The 25,561-nt window shown below is 38.9% G+C and overlaps 1 protein-coding gene across 1 annotated transcript in view; it reads right to left on the minus strand.

Annotated features, from left to right (window-relative positions):
- The window catches only part of STK32B (serine/threonine kinase 32B), a 147,225-nt gene that overhangs the window by 97,476 nt on the left and 24,188 nt on the right, over positions 1-25,561 (minus strand). The window contains exons 2-3 of the mRNA XM_026034222.1: positions 23,737-23,792; positions 13,876-14,027 (exon numbers count right to left, since the gene is read on the minus strand). Coding sequence (XP_025890007.1) covers positions 13,876-14,027; positions 23,737-23,792 — 208 coding nt within the window. The remainder of the gene's footprint in view (positions 1-13,875; positions 14,028-23,736; positions 23,793-25,561) is intronic.

A 25,561-nucleotide genomic window follows, 5' to 3' on the forward strand; every position in this document is an offset into this window, starting at 1 on the left:
GATTTGTCTCTGCTGTCATGGAAACCTACATTAAATTAAAGACATAGAAACAATGGAACCTAATTAATGTCCCATGTATCCTCTGCACAAGAGAAATATCAGGCTGTTATTTGTTGCATTGAGGCAACACATACAACATGCTTTCAAAATGCATCGTTTAAGAGCTGCTGCTTAAAAAAAAAGGAGGTCAAAAGCATAAGATCAGAGAAAAGACTTCCCCTGAGTATTTATTGTTGTTTTTTTAAAGAGAAATTGGTCAATTTAACATACCTTTTATTTAGTCATTGAAAGCTGGCAATTGCTCTGCAACAGTAAGAGCCAAGTTGGATTGGGAACCTTGGAGGTTGTCTTGGGGAAGAGAGATAGCAGCACTGGCAGAGAAGAGTCACAACAGCAAGGAGGAGCAGAACAGGAATACACACCAAGGCTCACTTCGGTGACAGAGAAAGTAGGATAAACACTTGACAGGGATGGGGTGAAGAGAAGGCAGGCATGTCTTTGAAATACATTATAGCTACTTTCTGTCTTCTAAAGCTGTTTAATCAAAGGTCAGTGTCTTGAGAATCCAGTTTTGTTCTCAGTCTTGGTTGCCTCAAGAATACCATTCGGGCAAAAGGGGCTTTTTGAAGCAAAGTCCGGCTCCTCCATTCCGTTAACAAGTTGAGAAAGAAGGATCCTTCCTTGTTATATACCATCTTGTCACCTGCCTTCTTTCACTCATCTGCTGTGATAATGTGTATCCTTTACTTAAGGATAACATTTTCCGTAAGAATTAATGTCTGAATAGTATTCTAGGCATATCTTGCTTCTCTAGACTCAGACAAAGCTTCATCAGAGAGGAGCAGACATGAAGGTACACATGATGCTTTTGCTTTCCTGATGCTGTTTTGAATTAAGGTTCTGTATTCATTGGAAAGGGGGAAGAATATGGAGGAAAACACAGGTCACATTCCCATAAGCTTAACTCATTTCTCTGTAGCAAACAGTGCACAAAATATGAAACTTTATTTTCTCAGTAATTAATCTGGATCTTTTGTCCTTCTTTATCACTTGTTCCAGAGTGAAACAAAACCCATCATGTCTGTCACAAAGATGCCAGTCTCAGTTTGTCAAATTGCATCATTCAGTTTGACTATAACTTTGCATCTTCCACTTCTGAGTGTTGTAAGAGAATAAAAACAAAACAGAGGGATACTCCAAGGTTAAACTGGATCATTCTATACATGAGTATAGAGAATGATTCTATACATGAGAATACATACATAGAGAATGATTATAAACATACAGAATGATTCTATACATGAGTATAGAACATTCTATATATGAGTATAGAATGAGAACGTTCTATACATGAGTATAGCACAGAGGAGAAAAGTATAAGGTGTTTCAACCAGGAAGGTCGCCTGTTTCTGCTGATACAACACAGAACTGTGACACCAGATGTAAGAGCAATGAAGTGCCAGCTGCTTGGTCCTATGAACCTGTTTGGGAAGTGTCAATTATGACTTCTGTCCTCCTCTGTGCATTGCTCTGGGAAAGCTAGACGATCCTTTCTGTTCCTCTCAATCTGATTATATTTGACAGCTCCATTATTCTTCAGCTACAGACAGCACCCTTGCTTCAAAACAGGTTGTGCCTGCAAGTGCACAGAAGGTGATGTACAGCCTGGATACTCTTCTTGAGGAGACATTGGAGAAAACTTTCAAGGGCACTATTCTTCCCTCATAAGCAACGAAAAGTTCAGACACCTCAAATGCTCAAGTCTTGGTGACATGCAAAATGTTCAGATGTCTCCCAAGCAAGAGAAAGAAAGGAAACAAAAAAAATATATGACATTTTAGGGAGTGAAATTGTTCTAATAAGCAGTTACAGATAAAATTAAATGCAATCAAAAAAGGCTGTATTTGTCAAAAGTTATGGTAAGACTAAGTTTTCACCTAACGCAAAGCATCAGCTATTGCCATTAGTTATGCAAGTTAAGGTGGACATGGTACAAAACATACTAGACACAAAGCAAAAGAGCTGCCAGAGGCAATGTAGTGTTTATTGACAGAGGGATCCCAAGGCTGACCTGCTAAAACACTATCAAGATATTCTTGGTGGGTGGAGGGAGAGGCTAAAGTTAAGACACTCAAGCTATCTAGTTGCTTTTCATGACAGAGTAAATACTTAAAACAAGTTGACCAACCAACTCCTGCCATCACACAAGAAAGCAGGCTCTCAGCCTTGAGATTCCTGGGAGAAGAGTGGAAAGGAAGAGCAGGAGAAACCCAGTGACAGCACCTAAGCAGACCCCCCTTCCTGTAATGGGGAACATGCCAGGCAGGCCAAGGCCTCCTACGGGTGGTCAGGAATGGAGACAGACACACCACCAAGTTGTCAGGGACCTCAAAGGCGACATACATAGTTTCAGGGCGAATTGCTTATTGATGTAATACAAGCTAAAACTGATGGCAGAGCAGTGCCAATAGCAAAGTTACATTTCTTTGTCAACATTGATATACATGAAAGTCACAAGTCCAGGATTTCCTCACCACACACATGTTCAGAATGAACAAGGTTGTGCTGTTAATCTGTCTCAGCCTTGTGAGGTGACTGTTGGTCACAGCTTCCTAGGCAAAATATTAATCTCTGACCTTTTTACTTGAGATATGGAAGGAACACAGCTTCCATCCACCTCCACAGGCCTGAGGTGAGCACTTCAGACAAGAAATCACTCATAACATAGAACAGCAGTACCTAGAATCAGTGCCGAGCCCTGAAGCCTTCTTACCTGTCTTTCTATATCTTTACAGCCACATACCTAAGGCTAAAAAACAGCAGGAACTCTTGTCCGCTTAATGAGATGTGGTGTTGTGTTCTGACACTTATTTAATATCATTGTTATTTAATGCTCCTAAATACAGATCAGCATCTGACTCTGCCTTATTTGCCAGTAGGAGGTCTGTTAGACACCAGACACTGCTGGTTTTGTAGAGCAGTGCTGACACACCAGCACGTTGACTGCACACAGGGTAGCTTGTGAGCAATTATACAAGCAAGTCCCACGTGTATCGGCCACTTAAATGCAGGCATGCTGCATTACAGCCGATGGCACCAACATAAGTAAAGCACAGTAATGTTTGTATGTAAACTGCAGATCTTCCAAAAAGGTTGTTTAGGAAATGAAACCTGATACTAACACCTGTAGAGCTGTTTTTACTGACTAGAAAAGCAACACTGTTTTAACTCCCCTGTGCCATCAAATAAAGACATCTATAACTCCATTACATAATATTAGTTACTAAACTTAAGCTTAATACTGACATTGGCATCTGAGAGGGCATATTTAACTCCCCCCAAAATCACCGTATTTTCTGGCATTTAAGAATCATTATAACTACCTTTCAAATGCTTATATAGTTTACAATATGCTGTTCCATTCATATCGTCAAATTATTTCACTCTATGAACTAATATTATGGTTTGAAAGCAAATTTACACATGAAGGATATTTTGCTCTATCAACAACTTCAAATGCTTTAGTTCAAGCTGAATGAAATATTTTTGTCTTTAAATATTGCACAATTTTCAGGTTGTAGAGAAAAAACTTTACACATAGGGCTAGATAGTCTCTTCTTATAGGTCTCAAATAAAAAAGCAACATGTTTTGCTGCACTAAGATGAAAAGCACCTATTCCCCAGTTGAAATTTAGTAACAAATTTATATTTTGAACCAGGATTTTAAAAGAAGATATAATTACACTTTTAATAATTGAGTAATGACTAAATACAACATTATATATTTAGGATATTATGAAATATATTCTCTTTTGGGCACTCATTCAGCACCTGAAATTCCTTCTTGTATGAATAAGAGATAAGCTGTCTAAAAGGCAAGAAATATATTTGGTTATTAAGTACATTTACACTCTTAACAATATCTATTCATATCAGGAAACTTGACAACTCTTATTAGAAAACAAGGCTTTTACAGTCTATTTGCAGTTCTAGTTTCCACAGCACATACAAAAATCACTTGTGTTTGCCTGATAACGGTAGGCTCGCGTGATGAACTCATTACTCTGTCACTGATTATGAGAACCTCTTTACCTATATGACCTTGGTTATTGGCTTAAATGCACACTCCATCTATCGTATTTCATAACCTTTAAGTAGATGATGAAAGCAAGAAAAAGAACATGGCACCGCTTGCCTAAATTGGCAATTCAATAGCTGAAACACCTAAGGAGCTTTCTTTTCCATCTGATTTGGCAAAAGGCACAAAATCCCAATACTCCAGCAGACTGTTCTGGGGATACCTCTGCCACAGCACTGAAACTCTGTTTCTCTCCAAAGAGGAGGGGTAGAAGCCTATTCCACACTCAGACTCGAGTATTACCATGACTGTCCTCACACAAGAGAGCTAGGACATGGCCAAGGCTGATCCCAAGCTCACAAGGAGCTGTTTTGGACAGCAAACTGCTTCAGCTTTACAGAGATACGGACCCAAATTTACAGGAGAACCCTGACTCTGAAACTGAACTTTCTTAAAAATATTATTTTACATCAGCTTCAATTTTCAGTGTTAATAATAAAAGTTCTTTTGCAGTGAAAGAGAAGTTTTCTTTTTGTGAGAATAGTTTATTACAGAAAATAAGCCTTTTTGTTAGTAGGAATGATGCAGAAAAGAGGCTCCTAAAAGAAGTCCCAGGTTTTAATGACACACAAAATGAAAATCTTATTGCAGCAGTCACTAAATGGGAAAAAGATCAAAACTTAAACAGGCCGAAGGTCAATCCCAGCATGCTTATGGTTGAGAAAATTTAAATACATGCTCTTGCACTTGTTTTAAGGTGGCAGCCACTTCCTCACAGGAAGCAATTAGTCTCTAGAACACAATTCAGCATAGGTAGAGTCAAGGCACCATTCCAGTACTGATTGTTAGCATTTTAAAGTGTTAAAAAGGATGAAATGAAGAACTGCTGGATCATACATTCACACTGCATCAGCAAATTAAGACATTCCTACTAATTTTCTAGCTAATGTTCTCTGCTAACACAAGCAACCAGGGGCTACCAATATGCTCGAGTCAACACTTTGCCCATTTGCTGTACTTTCTGCAGCCATTAACCAATATCCCAAATATCTACACCTCTTACCAAACCGTTAATATACTCTTTCTTTGTGTTTATCTTACCCTTTTTGCTGCCCTACCACACACCTCACCATTTCCATTACATTTTCTAAGGTTCTGGAGAAGAGACTTTTTTTCCCCTCTCCTTCTTCAAACTTAGATACAGGACTCAAAGATCTTTACCTATTCCAATTTCGCATTAGTTCAGTGGTTAAGTGATTTAGCTGTATGGGGAAGTACTTGACTGTAGCTCCCTTCACAATGAGGGGAGAGGCATTCCTGCAAAGTCCATTTCGTTGACCTAAAATCTAAGCAAGACATGCTTAAGCATACCTTCCTCTCTCAAGTTATACGGTCTTCTTGCCCACAAGCTAATTAGTGACCCTCAGATATCTAGAATGCACCAAAATCATGGCCCAGAGACCATAGACACATAAAAGCAGTAAGAAACATACATTTATTTAATATGCCAGAGACTGATCACCACTGAGGCCAAATTGCATAGCAGAGCTTTTGTCTTTACACCTGTTAAATGATCAGCCTCCAGAAGACAGCAACTGCATACAAACTGCCTGCTTGGAGTGATCTCTAGCTACACCTGGGGCTTATCAAGAATAGCACTAATTCCACAGCCACAGTAGGAACAGGTATAAAAGCTTAGCAAGCTGGAGAACTAAGGCCTAGAACCTGGGGAGAGTCTCCGATACCAATGTATCAGTGTAAAAATAGTCAAGGAGAATAATACAAAAGCCTGAGAAACTAATACAAGCAGAAAGAAAGCTAAAACATTGCACAGTTTTGTTGATACCTGCTCCTCCTCACCAGAGGGGCCAGGCTCCATAACCACCTGGAGGTCATACTTTAAGAACATAGACATTTCTCATAGCCTTACTGTCCATCTCAGCAGGACCTAATAACTTCCAGAAACTGTCCTGATAATTGCAAACATCCAAGACATGCTGGAAGAGGAAATATTGTGATATTGAGTGCCTGTGATAGTGAGCCTGTGCTCCCTTTCAAAACAAAATTTTTATCCTGTTAGATCATGGCTTTTTACTTACAGTCTTATGTAGAGGGAATCGTGAAGCTCAGAAAGGTAATCACACATTAGGAAAGACACTTTATCTCCTGTAAAACACCTCCTCTCCACATTAGATCTTGAGCATCTAATCCAGCAATCCCTTTCAGAGCTGATTACACAGCCTCACAGATGTGTATCCACTAAGCTCATCTCTCAGACTGAGCAGAACTCTCTCTCTACCTTCCTCCCAAGTTTCTAATGGGTACTGGTGCTACTTGATTGGTTATTTTCAGCTCCACCCATCAGGAAAACTTCACCAGGTGTGCTTGTAGGTTATACAACCTTCTTATGCAATCTTCTTTGACTCCAGTCTGAGGAACACAGCTGTGGTCCTCACAGCCCAAGTTTCATTTCTCCCAGCTTATTCTAGCAAGAGTGCCTTCACAAGAAGTAATAACTTCCAGTGATGTGTGTGCGTGTGTTTGTACACTAAGCAATCCATTGCAAGACTTGAGACTGAAGCAATCATTTTTTTCAGCATTTTATTTTTCTTCCTTTTAGTTTTAAGAAGATCTCTAGGAATTTAAAGAGAGGCTCCAGCTGCAAGAGGTTGCAGTGTACTTGTGATCTTTGTGCAAGAGTAGTCTCTGAAGTTGTGCCAGAGAAATTCAGCATCTGGGCCAGTGATAGATGATGGTGGATAGATAATTGAACACTGTCACTCACCACTTTTTGTGGCAGCTGTTCCTCCACCATCCTTGCAAACAACAATGTGGAAGATTCCCACCTCTGGCCCAGCAAAAATGAACTATGAGTAATGATGACCTTTAATGTCCCTCTATGAAAACAGTTTCAGATAATCTGCAACTGCAGCACAACCAATCTAATCTGAAGACAGGAGGCATCAGGTGAATCCAGACATACATGTACAATATTTACATTTTTGGCATGATAGATTCTCTTGATTTGTTCCAGTTCCCACTGGATTAGTCTTGCTCTAATCTAACTGGTAGCAGTAATGTACTCTTGTAGATCTGTCCTGTGAAATACAGCGAGTTTCAAGAAACTGATGAGTAGAAATAAAATATATCAAAATACAGAGCCACTTGGAGAATATGCCTAACCTTTCTTTGTGGGATGTTAAATATATCAAGCATATTGTTCTGGCTATAATAGGAGAATGACTTGCTGGTTGACAGAAGTAAATCTTCATTTGTATCCCTCTGCTGCCTTTGAAAATGTTCTGGCAATTTTAAAAGGACATAATAACCTTAAGAAAGACTACTAAAAATAAGATCACTTCAATGTTCCATCGGTTTTGAGGAATGGTCCATAAAATATATTTTTCTTATCTACATCATCAAAGAAACCATTTTTTGGCATCTGTATTTTTGCCAGAAAGAAAGGTCTGTGTTTTGTGGTAAGTTATGTTATTTTCAGAGGAGCTAGTCAATCTTCTCATGTTTGATGAGTAATGACAAATTTAAGCACACTGGTAGATAAGGTGCCTGGATATTGTTTCAGTCCAAATGCATGGCGTAACATGTGTAAGATATATAAAATATAGATCCTTTCAGGAATGCTATACATCTCACTGCAGTCTGGCATACCCAGGTATGTGGGGAAAGATAAGCTAAAATGTTGGAGCTCGGAAGAACATGCTACAGTTTCAAGATGGAACTGTGTTAGTAGCTGGCATTTCTACAACTCATTCATCTGTGCTTGAAGTACATGACACATACAAAAGGTCTAATAAAAGGTAGGATTGCTTTTCATTTTAAGCAGGAATTTCTGTTACCAAGAATGCCTCTAATGGTGATAAAACTGGCTACAAGACTCACATATCTTTTGAGCATTTATTTAATTTTATTTCCAAAATGAAGGTTATAAATCAGCCCCAAACCCTTCCTGAAAAATGCTGTTATCCTCCAAGCTATTATGAACATTTAGAGAAGAAGGATTCTTTTCAGTGTCAGATGTTATGAAAGACCATATTTCAAATAATATGATTTATAAGTTCAGATTGTAAAGTTAAATTCAATAAAGCCCAGAGAAGATCCACGAGCCTCAAAAAAGTGTTTAATATAGATCTTATGGAGCTGAGGCTTTGCCCTTGTTTTGTCTTAGCTATTCTGTGTCCTTGTATGTGCTGGGATTACTGGTAAATAGCACAGAATTACCCACTACAGATGGTTTATCTTTTTCCTTTCTCTCTTTCTCTGCACAAGAATTTAAGTGATGACAGGTTGCTTATCCATATGTCATTTCCTCTTTGTGCAGTTATCATGTATAACTAAAGGGCTTCTAGTCTTGTTTGTTTCCTGAGTTGCCAACTTTTCAATGATGGCATTTCTCAAAGGAAGACTAATGCATTTCATTAGTGTGCTCTTAAACTGAAGGAACTGCTGGGAGATTTACCACTGTATTAATTTTATTATATAATTTGAAGGTTAGGATGAATAATATTTGAAAATCAGCAATTCTGATTAGGAACAGTCCAGAAACGACACGAATGGAATTTCCTCCAAATATGCTTTCAAATATAGATATAAGAATTTGGGATTGGATATTATGAATTAAAAGAAAATAGTGTTTTTACCTTAATCCATTCAAAAATAAAAGAAGAAGATTTGATAAAAATGAATTTCTTTTTACAGAAAATGATATTTAAAAAGATGAAAGCATTTTGATAATAAATTCTTTATACTTTTCATCCTTCATATTCCTTTAGTGCAAAAAAATAGCAAATTCTAGGCTATGTATTTAAGCTTAAATCATGCTTCATGTGCCTGAGGCCTGGAAGAGGGAAGAAGGAATCTAGGCAAAGGGCTAATGAAGCTAAAATGCTGTCAATTAAATCAATGGTTCCTGAAGACTTTCAGAGTGTGTCTATCTAGGTGATTATTTTTCACTGAGATTATAAGGGTGTATTAGGCAAATAGTCAGCATGGAAAGTAGAAGTGGGCTCTAGACCACCACCATCCTGTAAAGACTACAAGACCATGTAGCCATAAGGTAAATTTAGATATACCAACACAGGGTGATGCTCACTGAATTTATAAGGATGATGAGATTTCTTAGTTTTATCACCAAAATTTTAGCTTAGGCAGGATTTCTGAAAGTCAGTGCTCAATCTCAGTCACTGCGATAGAGCCTAGAAAAACGAATTGGTTCAAAATGCTCTAATCATAGAAAAACCCTGAACAGTTACATGACCCACAGCTCAGTTCATGCATACATACCATGACATAATTACACCTTTTAAAAATCATATTTCAGTTTATGAAATAAGCTAGAATTAGTACCTCCTTCAACAGCCCCTTTGTACATTTACAATGTAATTAGCAAAATGAACAGAAAAAAAGTCTGACTCAGAAAAAAGAAACACAAACATAGCTGCAATTACTGTAGCAGAAATGTGGCTTCAATGATTTCCTTTCATTACCATGCCAGGAATTGAGTCATAAGAGGAAATCTCATGGATTCCTGCTAATCATCCAATATAAGCTATAGCTACAATGTGAGCTCATTTAATGCAAATTATTATTGTATCTAAACTGTAAGTAAACTGTCAAAATGCATTAAGCAGGCTGCTAATTCACCAACAACCAGTGAAAATACAAATACCGTTATTTTAAAAGGTTATTAGTGAGAATACATAAAATATGTTTAACAGGAAAGTTCCACTTCAACTTGCAGTGTTCCATTTTCCATGGTAGTAAATAAAACAAAATGCAGTTTGAATAATTAAATCAATGTAATATATTTAATATATTTAAGAGCTTCATACAACTTAATGTTGCTAAAACAGATAATAACTGGTATTTGTAGATCACTTGTTTTTGTATTTTTCTCTTTTTGTAGTTCAATACCAGAAGATACTAGCTAAAAACAATGACTAGAATATATCAGTTTTCAGGCAAATATTGTTTTAGAGGGAGGGTTCTGAATGGAATGGAATATGATGCTACAGTCTGCAAGTGTGGACATTTAAGATATATATCAGAAGTATTCACAGATTCACAGAATATTTAAGGTTGGAAGGGACCTCTACAGATCATCTAGTCCAACCTTCCTGCTCAAGCAGGCACACCTAGAGCATGTGGCACAGGGTGGCATCCAGGCGGGTTTTGAAGACCTCCAGAGTAGGAGACTCCACAACCTCCCTGGGCAGCCTGTTCCACTGCTCTGTCACCCTAACAGTAAAGAAGTTGCTCCTCACCTGGAGACGGAACTTCCTGTGCTTCAGTTTGTGGCCATTACCCCTCGTCCTATCGCTGGCCACCAGTGAGAACAGCCTGTCCCCTTCCTCCCTGCATTCTCCCTTCCTGAACTTATACATATTAATCATATCCCCTCTGAGCCGTCTCTTCTCCAGAGAAAACAGGCCCAGCTCACTCAGCCTCTCTTCATACGAGAGATGTTCCATTCCCTTAATCATCCTGGTTGCCTTTCTCTGGACCCTCTCGAGAAGCTCCACGTCCCTCCTATATTGGGGAGCCCAGAACTGCACACAGTACTCCAGGTGCGGCCTCACCAGAGCTGAGGAGAGGGGCAGAATCACCTCCCTTGACCTGCTGGCAACACTCCTCCTGATGCAGGCCAGGATGCCATTGGCCTTCTTGGCCACGAGGGCACACTGCTCACTCATGGTTAACTTAGTGTCAACCAGGACTCCCAGGTCCCTCTCCGTGGAGGTGCTTTCCAGCAGGTCGACCCCTAATCTGTACTGATGCCTGGGGTTATTCCTCCCCAGGTGCAGGACCCTGCACTTGTCCTTATTGAACCTCATGAGGTTCCTCTCTGCCCAACTCTCCAGCCTGTCCAGGTCCCTCTGGATGGCAGCACAGCCCTCTGGAGTGTGGGCCAATCCACCCAGCTTGGTGTCATCCGCAAACTTGCTCAGGGGAAGATATTCATATACTGATATACTTCATATATCAGAAGTATTCTAAGTGTGTTGTACAGAAACATACTGTGGGCATGGTACAAAGAACAAGATTTTCTGAGAGATGAGGTTATTTTTCTGCAGGCCTGGGCTCCAGTCTTTCATTTGTTTCTCTTGTCCAGGTTACAATGCATGCTCAGTCTCTCTTTTGAATCAGGGCTTTGAATCACTGTAAATGTGACTGAGGAAAAAAAAATGCTATGACAAATTATATGACAAAATGCTAAGTATTTAGAGTAAGTAAGAATATAATTATTCTCTGAAAACTCTCTACAGCTCTAATTATGCATATCCAAGTCACTAGATCTCAGAAGAGTGTGATATACCCAGGATTAGGCGACACCTTCATGTTGATCCCCTCCAGTTGTAAGGATGAAGAGGTGTCCGTCAAACAGCTTGTGCTGTTTAAGGCACACTCCGGCTATATTAGTAAACTAAACTCATTGGCATCATTCCTGAGGCCAACTGGCATGGAATAACTTATGTATATGATAGGAAGTCCTAATCCCTGATGGAGGCTGGCCACACCAAACTGATCCGAGGACATTATAACCCTTGAGATATGCCCGGAGGTTGTTTGGGAGATGGACTTGTCTGCATGGGCTTGATGCGTGCAAGGGCTGTTCCAGCTGCACACCTCAGCGTCCAGGAACGGGCCTGGGTGCTGTTTCATGGCTGGCTGATAGGTACCTTTGCAGAGTCATGTTTTTGCTCTAAGGATAACCAGATGATGTTACCTCCATAAACACTTCAGGCCGCGAAACATTTAGATACTAATGCAACAGGGGCTCTATGACTGTATGAGCAAATGGTATGGTTTGGCAAGATAGTCCCAGAATGCAGGCTCTATTTTTATATCTGGATGTAAATCTTAGGATAGTTCATGTCATTCTTTCTTATACACAGTCCTGGTAAACAACCCTGGTGAGTGGGAGACAGGAACTTCAGCCTCTGAGCCGTTCACATGATTTAATGCAGGTGATGTTCTTCTGGCTCCAGCTGTTACAGTGGACCTGTCACTTACCGAGTGATCTGATGTGGTGGGAAGGCCTTCTCTGTGCATTGCCCTCAAAGAAAAAACTGTTTATCCTCCAAAATAAGCATCCTAGACAGTCTGATCAGCTATAAGCATTGCTTGAGGCAGTGGATGTAGATTATGGTTAGTGCAGTCGTGCATTTTGAATAGTATCTTTTTGGCCTCAAACATTTTGCTAATTTTAGAGTATTACATTTCCTTCAGAACATATACATATATAGTATGACATCTGAAACTTGAAATCTTGGGATCATATCTCAGAAGCATGAGACGAATAAATTAATTATTTACAAGAAAATCATCATGAAACACAACACATTTTAAAATAGTCTATTTTAGGTTTGGTCTTTGGCATAACAAAAAAAAAACACTATTTGTTAGCCAATCATAATTCGGTAATTGGAATATAGCACACGACTTGTTTCACAATAAATATTTGATGTTTAATTCTTCAGCATTGCTATTTTTAAAAAGTATCTTGTAAGTCAAATCAACCTATGACTGTTTCTGCACAGTATCTAGTTATACAGTGAAAATCCTTGCCACCTCTTGTTATACAACAAAAGTTTATATACGTTCAGAGAGATTAAACTTGTTTATGAAAAAAGTACATAGGCTACAAAGCACAACATATGGTTGGCCAAGAAATCCCCAGAGTACAAGCAGCTGGAAAATTTTATATCACAGTTACCCACTGTTCGAGACCAGACGTTGGATAAGCTCAATTATGATCATTTGTGTTAAGTGGAAAACACTTGAGACATATACCTGATTAGGTGCTTTTTGAATGAATTTTGGGATCGAGCCCTCTGCTGATACAAGTGGGCAATTAAACTAAAGATGTGTTCACTTAAGCTAGAAATTAATCTGGCTCTTAGTTCATGAAAGATGCTAAACTGTCAACAAGAATTTGTTCAAAAGCTTAGGTTAAGAAAAAAACTAAAAGATAGACAAAGAATGCAAGTTAGTCATTGAACTTTAGAGAGATTGCTGAAAACTCACAAAATGTCTGTTTGCAATGGGAACATCAGACAAACTATTCATTAACTGAATAATTCTCATAGCATAGTAGTTTATCCCCTCTTTTAAAAAATGATATAGGTCACATCTAGATCAGATAAGAAGTTCTACATTCCATTACCACTACTGCTAGATAAAAGCTATCTAATCTTTTACATTTGTGGTATAAGTGGATCTGGTCATTACTTGCCCAACAATTTCTCACACTCATACATGACTGTAAGAGACTATATGAAAAAAAATTAGATTTTACTATTGGGAAGATAAGAGAAATTACAGATCATAAATATATGCTTTCATGACATTCTCTGTCACCATTTTTTAAGAGTAATTGAATTTGGAAATTTCAACTAACTCAAAATATTTTTAATTGAATAATTGGTTTTGATAATCCACTATCTTAAAACCAGTTACTTAGTCCAGGTATTAACAAAAAGAAATGAAAAAACTTAACAGAACAACCTATCTCCACACACTAACAAGCTAGGGAGGATCCAAACCAGAAAAGAAAATGTGAAAGAGATGTTGAATATTGCAATCCAAAAGGCCACAGTTAAAATATTTATTAAAAATCCCAAAGCCCTCAGAAAAAAAAAATTAAAGTTCTTTAAAAGTTTTAAAAAACTTTAAAAGGTCATTCATTCATTCTTTAAATTTTTCCAGACTTCTAGAGCCTGAATTTATTCAGCCAAAGGAGTTAAAATTAAGAAGGTTTTTTAAGAAGGTTTGCTTACCATAAGTTGACTAGGAAGGGATGTTCCAGGCCTTGCATTATCTGTAACTCCCGAAAAACATTTCGAACTTCATCTCTCTCAATGCACTTTTGTTTATTCATATATTTCATGGCATACATTTTCTTGGTGTCTCTCTTCTGCACAATGCACACCTAATTGACAGCAAAATAAAAGGTAAAGTTTGTCAGCAACAGAAATAAAACTCAATTAGGAATTCAAAAAAAATTTACAATATTTCATGCATCCAAATTAATCTGGATATTACAACCTAGAAAATCCTTTAGAAAGCCCATGTTACAGCTATGTTGAATTCTTTGTAATAGCTTATAACTAATAAATTAATTAAAAAATACCTGTATATTTTCTCCATTCTGCATAAGAAGAAATTGAGACCCAGAAAGTGACATAACTGCCAGTCAGTAAAGGTAGGAGGAATACTCAGGAATACTGCTTGAATCCCAGACTATTCCACTCATTACAGAAATTACTGTCTCCTGACGTCGGAAAACGCAGTTACTGTTCACAGTCCCACAGTCAATAAGTACATCTTGATTATTGTATCATAATAATGTCATAGGTTAATATGGATCAAAAATTTCACATAAATACCAGAATTATTCCCCTTAACTAATATTGGAAAGAGAATTTTCAAATAAAGATTAATCATAATATTTTTAAGGTCAGAAGAGACCATTATAATGTAATAGTCTCAGGCAGTAAACTGCTTTGCTTTGCTTTCATTTTCTCTTTTGGCAAAAAAAAATGAAATTTTGTAAATGCATGAAGAACTAGAGAACTCCAGCATTGGCACTCAATGCCTTTTTTTCATTAGTCATGATGGTTGAGCAGTTTCCCTGTGACTCAAGCTGGAAAGTCACAATCCTGCATCAGCACTACATCTAAGAACCGTAACTTTAAGTATGATTTGTGGCAAAACAGAAATGTAAGATTGATCTGTGTTTGATCCCAAAGCTAGTATGAATCTCATCATCATAACAAACCTTACCCATGACTGGAATCTTTTTCATGACTGGAACGTGGCCATGGATTGCTTTAGGCTTTTCAGGAAGGTCAGGCCAGGAAGGTGAGGTGGCAGAGTTGCCCTTTACGACCAGGAAGGGAGAGTGGATGAGGCTTCTACAGGCAGCTGCAAGAAGCCTCAGGATCACAGACCCTAGCCCTTATGGAGGACTTCAACCACCCTGCTGTCTGCTGGGATAATCACAGAGCCAGGAACAGACAGTCCAGGAGGTTCGTGCAGAACATTGCAGATAACTTCTTGATGCAGGTGGTTGAGGAGCCAACAAGGGGATGGCCACTGCTAGGCCTGATACTAACAGACAGAGATGGTCTAATTGGAGATGTGAGGGTTGGAGGCAATCTTGGCTTCAGTGACCATGAGATGTTGGAATTCATGATCATGAATGTAGAAAAATGGGTAAGAAGTAGGAGTGCAGCATTGAACTTTAGAAGAGCTAACTTTGACCTCTTCAGGGAGCTCCTTCGAGGAATCGGAGGTGGAGGAATCCCTTGGTGGAGGGAGGAGATCCTGCCCTCTCCCCAGCTCTGGTGAGGCCGCACCTGGAGTACTGGGGGCAGTTCCGAGCTCCCCAGTATAAGAGGGGTGTGGAACTTCTTGAGAGGATCCAGCGCAAAGCAACCAAGATGATTAAGGGACTGCAGCATCTATCTTACAAGGAAAGACTAAACAAGCTGGGCCTATTTGGCCTAGAGAAGAGAAGACTGAGATCTCTCTAGAGAAGAGAAGACTGAGTAGACATCAATATGTCTAAGTTCTTGAGGGGAGAATGTAGGGAGGAGGGGGCCAAACTCTTTTGGTGATGGCCAGTGACAGGACAAGGAGTAACGGGTGCAAGCTGCAACACAGGCAGTTCCATCTGCATGTGAGGAAGAACTTCTTCACTGTGGGGGTGACAGAGCCCTGGCACAGGCTGCCCAGGGAGGTTGTGGAGTCTCCTTCTCTGGAGGTCTTCAAAACCCGCCTGGATGCCACCCTGTGTCCCGTGCTGTAGGTATGCCTGCTGGAGCAGGGGTTTGGACTAGATGATCCCTAGAGGTCCCTTCCAACATCAACCATTCTGTGATTCTGTGATTCTTTCATACACAAATTGAGCACATCTATATCTCCACCAGAATTTTGCTCTGCAGGTTTATTTCTATTAAATTATCTCATCCTTTTTAAGGACTCCTAGTGTGTTTTACAACTTAAAGAATATAACCTGAACATAACCAGCTATTTTGATGCAACATTTATATTACTGATACAGAAATAGGTCCCAATTGGAATTTTTCATTATCAGGACATGTACAGAATACCAAATGTACGTATCTGATTTTGATACTACAACTCTGTAGTAAGTTCAGGGATATATGAAGAATGCATTTAGGGTGGGTATTCTTGTTTTATTGTTTTTATATGTTTATCTACATACGTTTATACTAAGCATATATATGGATATAAATACATGCACCCACATATATTGTAATATATGCATATATATGAATATATCTTAAAGTGCTCAGAAATTAAATTATATTGTTGTGTCAACCAAAAAGAAAATCTTTCATTTTTGATATGTATTTTAATGAACTTGCATACTGAAAGCTTAGAAACACTTAGAATAAATTGAGACAGCTTATAATCATAGAATGCTTAAGGGACCTCAGAGGTCATCTAGTCCAACCCCCCTGCTCACGCAGGGTCACCCAGAGCACGTGGCACAGGGCTGCGTCCAAGTGGGTTTTGAAGATCTCCAAAGAAGGAGACCCCACAACCTCTCTGGGCAGCCTGTTCCAGGGCTCTGAACTTAAGAACAGCTGAAATATTTAATTCTAATAACATGTCATCTAGATTCTGGGCTAGGTAACAACCCACCAGAACCCAGGGTCATGGACCTAGAGGGAGGCATGACATGCTCAGTTACACCTTACCATCACAGGAAATGCTGCAGGAGCTTTCCATTGTCAAGTTTTCCTTCCTCCACCTTGTTCCAGTTGCTCCAGAAGGACCTAGCCCAGAGAAAACTGAACCACACATTTCTGTGGAATTCTGTTTCCCTGAATGATGCTCTTGAGCTCAAATGCAATCCAAAGATAGGAATTAATAGAGTATCTTTAATAATAAGGCTTTAATGATAACCTTTAATGTAATTCAACAGCATTTCTGATTACCTTTCCTAATACAAGGAGATGTTCTGCTAATCAAGTAAAACAAGGATGGCAATATTCTTTCCTGACCCTATCCTTATCGCACAGTGATAAGCACTGGAGTTTTGTTTTGTTTTTCTCCTTGGGCTGTTATGGAAAACCAAAATGTTGCTGAAGTCCTGAAAATAACTAAGTGTTCAAGCCTATATAGAAAGAATCCAAGATATGGAAAAATAAGAAATTGGATTTGGCCTCTTGGGGAAAGAATAGATCTCAGGGGGAGCTAAGTTAAAATGGAAGGAGGAAATCAATTGTTCAAAGCTCCACTTGTTTCTCAAAAGAGCTTGAAAATGGCAAATCCTGTGGACACTCATAGAACTGGAGTTGGCTGCTCCAGCCTAGTGAATCATATTATAAAATCTAACAGTTATGGAGCTTGGCTCAGAAGCTAAATTCAGAAGGTCATTCACCTACATGAATTTCTGCATAATTTTAAATGAAATTTGGCCAAGACTCAGAGGCTCTCACAGAATCTGTTCCATTTTATTAAGAGACTCTGTATTAAATGTCTGACCAGGAAGACTGCTGAGAGAATGAGGTTTACTCAACTAAGAGGTGACAAGTTTGACAAGTGGAGGAAACTAGGATCATACACAGCACCTAAAAATATAAAAAAAAAAGAGATTATATTTTACAATATTGATGTGATTCCAAAAGGCATTCAGTTCTCTCACTTGACAGTAAAGATGAGGATCTTCAGCACATTTGAGACACATTCATGGCCTTTAAGCTAAGACACTTTCTTAGCACATAGCCTTAAAAGAGAATACTGAAAAACATTTTCTAGAAATGTGCACCTACTCACATCTTTTAATATGTTTCCAAAATCAATAGGATTTTCATTAGGATACTGAAGGTACTTTCTGCTAAAAATCAAGAAATCTAGGCTGAATCCGTACTGATGTTATTGTGAAAAACACCTGACATTGCTACTGATGGTGCTAAACAGTAGTGCAGAATCTCTGTCATTTTTGCCTCCTGGTTGTCAGCTCTTCTTCTGAACAGAGCATCATCAGGCTGCTCTGTGAGGCTTGGACTGCTCAACTACTGCAAGAAAGGAAGGAAAACCTACAGCTTTCCTTATGTGGGAATTATTAATGGAAAATGTTTTAAATAATTTCAAATGAGACATTTTAAAATAGGCACAAACAGAGGCTCTGGCACCTCAACAAAGAAATTTGGTGCTGACTTTTTATACCAGGAAGTCCATTCAGGTTTGCCCTTTAGTATGTAAGCCTGTCATGCTCACTTTGCATCCACTTTGATCTTTTTTTCTGAAGACCTGTGATTTTGCTCAGCTCTGACCAGTATCATAGCCTCAGCAAAACTCTGTAAACTGAGTATCAACTTTTCCATCTATCCAGCTTCATAATCAGCACAGAGGGACAGGCAGTTTCAGAGAATAGATCATCTCTTTCCAAGGCAAAGACCAAGCAAGGGAATCAATTTGAGAGGGACAGCTTCTCTTCTACCAAGTATAAGGGAGTAGATGACTAACTATGATATAGGCATCTATGCTGTGCATATTTAAAAGTAGGTAAGACAAATCTTGTCTTGTTAATTTTCTTTGGTGTTATGACATGTTGATTTTTAAAAGCCTCTTGCAAATACATTCCCTTGAAGGTGTTCCTACATGTCTAGGTTGCTGTCACAATGGGCTTGTGTTTTTCTGTTAGATGAGAGATGACAGTGATGAACTGTTTTCAAAATTACCAGGTTAGAAGGAATTTCACCAGAGTGGGATGTGGAGCCATCTGCCCTCAGAAAGAAGTATATTAGGACTGCAGTACTAAACTGAACCTTACTGGATCAAGATGGGTCACTTCTAATCTGTGTTCTGCATCTTTGATTTCCTGATTTCCCATGCAAAAATCAGAATATATACATACAACTCCATTTTGATCTGCACACTAATGGGTCACAGATACTAAAACCCTTTTTGGTGACTGAGTGCCCTCCTGGCAGTTTTAGAGGTGGATCAAGGAAGCAGGAGAGTTCTGCTGAATAAAACGTACTGGTTTGTTGTGGAAAGCTGTGCAATGCTGTGTAGGAGCAACCATAGTAGCTTCAGAAAAGTACTTCTGAAATCACAATAGGGGGATAGCTGAAAAGTTTGCTGCAAAGCACAGACTTGCCATGTTTCCCATTAACCTCATGAGATGTCTAGCTGCCACATGCTAGGTCCTGAGAGCAGAACAGCAGGAAATTGGAGCACTTAGTCTCTATAAAGCTATTTTGGTCTCAGTTTGGTTCATGGTACTTCTTAAATTGGTCCTACACCAGTACATGATATGACAGGTCATCAGCCAGGAGGGATGTAAGACACCAACTAGGGGAAGCTCCCTTGAACACGGTCTCTGTTAGGTGGCAAGTTTGCCTTGTTCCTGTACCATCTCTTACGCGCTGACCATGTCAATATATCAGATATGGATAGGATCAGGTATAAGTCAATACATTCCCTGTAACTGCCATGAGTAATCACAGCCGGGGAGAGGCTGTAGCACCGTCGAAGCAGAAGATACACTCCTACACGTAGGGGACTGCAAGCCAGAAGTCAAGGAAACATTTCACATTCAGTGCAAAGCCAATACTAATGCACTCGATTTAACTGAAACATATTTCCAGTTACTGCCTCCTTATCTGCTTTTTACTCACATTCTCTCGAAATTAATATTCACATACTCACCCTACAAACAGATTGGGCAAGGTTTTCAATAACAAGCCAGAGAATGAATGTCATAAGTTTGGCTTTATACTGCTGGGGAATTTCCCTGGCACAGAGAGATTCATTGCCAGAATCCCCTGAGAAAACTAAGACAGATGTAGCAGGGACTGAGCATCCCCTTAGCATCCTTTCATATTAACTCAAGCTAAAAAAATAGGTGGTTATACTGTCAAATAATATTCTGTAGTTGTGCGTTATGTTGCTTTATGATAGCAGCAGGGTTTTTTTTCCCCTCCAATTCTTTACATATTATTTAGTAAAGTACCCTCTATAATCACAGACTTGATTTTGGACTCCCATCTATTTTACACCAATGCAATTTCAATTACTTCAGCAGAGGAAGCCACTGTTTCATACCACCAAATTAATAAGAATTATGCTCCGTGTCTCAGTATCTTTGACAAATAGAAGGAGAAAGAGTTTGTACATAGAAATCAAAATTTAAATTTAATTTAACAAGGTCAAATTGTTCAATATACCTGCTAACATGAACAGAGAACTTGTAGAAAATTGATACCATAATATCCCAGAAAATTAGACATTGCAGCTGAATACAAATTATTTTGCAGCAGTAAGCTTGCAACTATGAGATTACTGTTGCAGTGAATAAAAATGGTGGGTTTTTTTTGAAATTTACTCCCAGATAATGTTTTATTTATTGAGCAATCTTCAAATATATAAGTTTTTGCAGTTGATGGCATTTCAGTTGATTGGAATGATGGCTATATTTATATATATATATATAAAAGAAAAAATAGCAAGAATTAAACACACATTTACAATGTGTGACATAGCACAAAAAACACTTAATTCAGTGTTCAGTGTTCAGAATTTTTTGCTGTTGTTGATTTTTAATTGTCCACTTTGAATTTACTTAGAAAAAAATAACATATAGACAAAAAATGTTGAGGTAAAATTTCTGATCTGATCCACCCCAAGTGTATTTCAAAATACTAATAGCTGGAACATGTAAAGCACAGGCAGCCTCAGAGTTGACAAAAACAAACAAACAAAAGAAATCAATGTTTCGTACTACAAATGAGGACACCAAAGCAAAAGTAAAGGGTACGAGTAAAGTTCCTGGAGCCAAAAAGGCTGTTGTCAGATGTTCCGCATACTTTGTATGGGTCTTGTTTGCTGCTCAGCAACTCACAGATCCATACTTGTGTTTATGTGTGCCTATGGACACAGCTACATACTGGGTAACAGCACATGTCCCTGGGAGAGAGGTGAGCAGTCAGTCAGTGGTCACATATTGACGCAGTTTACATGCACAATATCTATGGCCAAAACGGTCCCAAGCAGGCTCAAAGCTCAAGTTCTTGATCTCCCCAGCCTGCAAACTGAACTCTTCCCAGGCACAGAAAAGCAAGCCCGCTGGCTTCCAGAAACCAGAAGAGTCTCCTTGTTTCCCTTCCCTTCATCCTCTTCTCCCTACTCTAACAAGTGCTGTGATGTCCCTTCTTTTTCCCTAGGGCAGATTCTGGAGCATGCAGGAGACTGCATCCACCTTCACCTGCCCCGTGAGAGCAGAGAGCACTGGAGCAGCAGCAGCCAATACTGGTGACCCTGTCACAGGAAAGGGGAGCTCCTTGGATATCAACTACCAAATATACTGGGAATCCCTTTAACAGCAAAGGCAGCCACTGTGAATCGCAACAGCTGACGGAAAAGGGAAGAAGCTGCTTTGTGAGGGCGGCTGGCAGAGCTGGAGCTGCAGCTGGTGGAGCAGAGGGTGGAGGTCACCCTGAGCTCTGCACACACAAGTGAGCTGAGTTGTGCAGAATCTCTGCCTGGCTGCCATTCCAGATACGTCCTGCAGCAGCATCCTGCAGAGGCCTAGGGTTGCTGTAGCAACCACAGTAATTTAAGAAATATCGAGAGAGAGGGAGAGCGAGAGAGAGAGAGAGAAAGAGAGTGGCTGTACCAAGAACAATTAAATAAAAAGCTAGAGCATGTCTTAAAAAACCCTATTGCTCTCAGAAAGCAGAAATGGCCACAGCGCAGCTGTAAAGGAAGTACATAGCTCGAGGAAAGCATGACAGCAAGCGCAGTCTTGCATGCTGCTGTGTATGCTGCAGCACAGTCGACTCCCAACCATAAACTCTGAATCAATAGAGATTAGAGCTCTTGCATCATTTGTTGATGTTTTCTGCTGCCAGGTAGTTCCAGAAGGACAGAAATAGGAGAAGTTGCCAGGAATGAGGCTTCTTAATGAAGGGGAAAGGCAAAGCTTATCCGCAGAGAAAGACACTTTTGAAACTGTGACTGATTTACTATGTTGTGCTTTTGGCTGTGGTACAATAGGTCATTTTAAAATGGGTTTCTTTCTTTTTGTCTGTGGATGGAAAAATAAGGCGATTGGTTGGAAGCTTGTATTCATTTGGAATAAATAAGCTTGTTATGCCAAGGACTCCTATGTTGCACGGGCAATTGCAAATTAAGGATTTAAGTTCAAAGGGGACCTTATGCACTTTTTTTTTCTCACGTTGAGTATATTCTCTCAGGTTGCAAAACCTTATTCTCGTACACTTACTACCAAAATAGGCTCAGAAGAACATTGCAGCCCATAACAAAAAATAAACCCATAAGAAAATTTGATGTTTTTTGGAAATATCAACATAGAAAGATTCAGCATTTTCTGAATGCTTTTCTCATAGAAAATATTTCACCATGATGCCATGGAGAAGAATAAATCAACCATCAATTGATCAAAAAGCACTTGGGGTTGTTTAATTGTACAGCATGACGTGGAAGGGTCAGAACCACTTTGGTAAGGCAGAGGCAGTGCAAATGTGGAAGCTTTGAAGAAAGAGAGGGGTTCAGGAGGCACCTGTAATGGGCAGGATGATTTGAATACTTTTCTAAGTGCTTTTCTGGGTATTAATTTGCACTGCAGGCAATGGGAGGCGATCCTTCCCTAGAAAAGAGTCACCATTAGTGCACTGTGATAATAAAAGTCACAGCTCCCAAGCCACCCTGATTTTTGGAGGATTTCTAGACTACAGTTTTGCATCAGCATCATATTCCCCTACGAGGGCACGTCTCGTAGTCTGCCAGCCAGAGCCAGGACCAGGCGCGGAAGGCATTTTAGGCTCCTCTTCAATGAAAGTCAACTTTCTGTGTGGAAGGCCCAGGGCCAAAAAGAACTTATTCATGTGCATAATGTGTAATTACAGAAGTAATCCACTGCCACTCAGCTGGCACCCGCTCAAGAATCGTTAAAATCGAGGCCAACGTAGGTATTTCTTGATCAGTTACTGAAGTTGTATTTCACCTTTAGATGTATTCCTGCAAGTAATGGTTTCTAACATTTTTCTAATATAATTTTCTCTGGCCGCATGGCCTTGTATTTACCCACATTAAAATTTAAAACCTTGTTATAGTCTTTATTATAGCAAAGAAAGGTCATCTACTCATGTGTAAACAAACCATTAATCTTCTCTGTTTCAACACAAGCCCGTTGAATTGAACAAACATTTACTCAGTGATCATAATTACAGCAAATGCCAGCTTATATAGTTCCAAGTGTATTGAATACATGTAAAGTGTCCTTAAAATATTGCAATTATTTTAAAGACATGAATAAGTCCAGACATTTAAGAACATGATGACCCTGTTGGACTGCTCACTAGAGTGGTTGTTCCAACATCTTATATGTTTTTGTTTTGAGGACTGATTTCCACCTTCTGCTAATCCTCATTGACATGATTTAATTATTAGAAACATTTACTCAATTAACTTTAGTGAGTATATTGTAATAGTATGACTGAGATCAAAATATCCTTAAAAAGCAAATGTCTATAGGCCTATGTTCCTTTACTGTAGCATTTAATGAGATCATGTCAGAAACACACAAAAGAATTAGCTATTAGATTTTTAATTACTAAAAATAAATCAGTTCTTACCTTTCCAAAACTCCCTTTCCCAATAGCCCGCAATATTTGAAAGTGGTCAAAGTTAACTGCAAAATAAAGTAGAGAAGAGAAGGAAATATAGTTTGCCAAGTGCTAAATGAGAATCAGAAACCAAATAACAATTAAAACAAATGGCATTTTCCTCCTAATGTCATTTTACAATGCAATATTTACTGTTTCCCTAAAACCACCAAATTTATCTAAAAGCTGGAAAACTTTGATGCTGGCTTGCAACAAAATATGCTCAATGTGTCATTAATTTGTTCATCAGCCCATCTTGGCCCCATGCTTCCAAATTTCAATGTCTCCAAAAAGTGACAAATCTCTGCCCTAGCCACATAAGAAGACACTAAGTTAGTTGCATTAGGCAGTCATTAGCACTGCCCACATCATAATCCTGGAATTGCTATTAAAAGAGTATTAAATAATTCAGGTAGGTAATACAATCTGCATATAGGTATGTCAGATAAAAGGATAGTATTGCTAGTAATCACTCCCCAGGACAATTCCCATGCTTCATTCAAGAAGATGTTCTGTTAAAGGGATGAAAACTTGTCCCATTATGGGCTAGGGGGATCAGCTACTCTGAACTTCACCACCTTAATACCATATATAATACCCATATTTTTAAACCTATTTCATAAATGTAGCACAAGTTGTTTTGAAAGAATTCATTTTAGCTTGGCAATAGAATGAATTTACTCCAGCTTCGTGAAAATCTAAATGATAACATGATCTGCCCTAGACAGTGAAGTGGTGTACTGTGAAGGTTAGTGAGATATTCCATTTTCCAGAAATGTCATTATTGTTGGTGTTGCATGAGACTGAACACAGCATGACCTTCACATCTCTGGTTCATTGGTAGGTCTGGTGACTTAAAAAAATCCAATAACATCCTGAACAAAATTGATACAGAGCCACTGAAACACAAACTTGACAATGTGTGACAGTCTTTACAGTCACTCATCAAAAAAGAATCACACTTAAAGCTAAACCCAGTGAACTGGAGTTGGCAAAGTTCACTGAAACTTAACAGTGCTTTTTTTTTTTAACTTTATTATGTTTCTGGCTTTGATCATGTACCTTCATCTGTGTGCTCATCACTGAGGTAACAGGACATCAGCAAAATTATGTAGGTAAACTGTCACTAGGAAAAAGTGGTAACATGAAGAAATAAAACAAAAATATAACTCACATCATAATGAAAAAGAGAATCCTATAATATTTTGCATGTCTGCCAAAAAAACCCATTTACCGCCTCAAGGTAAGGAGTAGAACATTGTAATGTTGAAATATATCAAGCCTCCAAAAAAGGCTAAAATTATTTTCCCTGTTGCAGTGATATCTTATTTGCATTATTAATGCCATGTATAATATATTTAAGGATTTGCTTATTTATGCTGGCTTACATTTTCTTCAAGGAAGGATGGCTGCTCCTTTCATTAGTGCCGCTATAGCAACCATCTTCCTGGTAATTGCTGGGGCCCACGGCAAATCCAGAGCTGACAGAGTTAAAAGTAGCAGACTTCACTCTTTACAAACAAAGATGGTAATTGTGAATACATTCATTTTAGGGTCTGGATACTAAAATGAAAATGCATAAAACTGCAAAGGATTTTTAGCCTGCTATTGCTGGAAAAACTTTTTTTTTGCTAAACCAGGTTAGAGCTAGGGTCACTTGGATGTTTGCAAGAAGTATGTTTGGCTTCTATGACTGTGGGTGCTGCCCACAGAAACCAATGGAGCAGTCTCCCATACTCTCCGTTGGTCCAAGATGGTATGATGGATAAGATGGTTGATTTAGGAATGACACTTT

This window comes from Nothoprocta perdicaria, unplaced genomic scaffold, assembly GCF_003342845.1.
Source record: "Nothoprocta perdicaria isolate Ctin4 unplaced genomic scaffold, notPer1 scaffold_14, whole genome shotgun sequence".
In the NCBI taxonomy this organism is placed as follows: domain Eukaryota; kingdom Metazoa; phylum Chordata; class Aves; order Tinamiformes; family Tinamidae; genus Nothoprocta; species Nothoprocta perdicaria.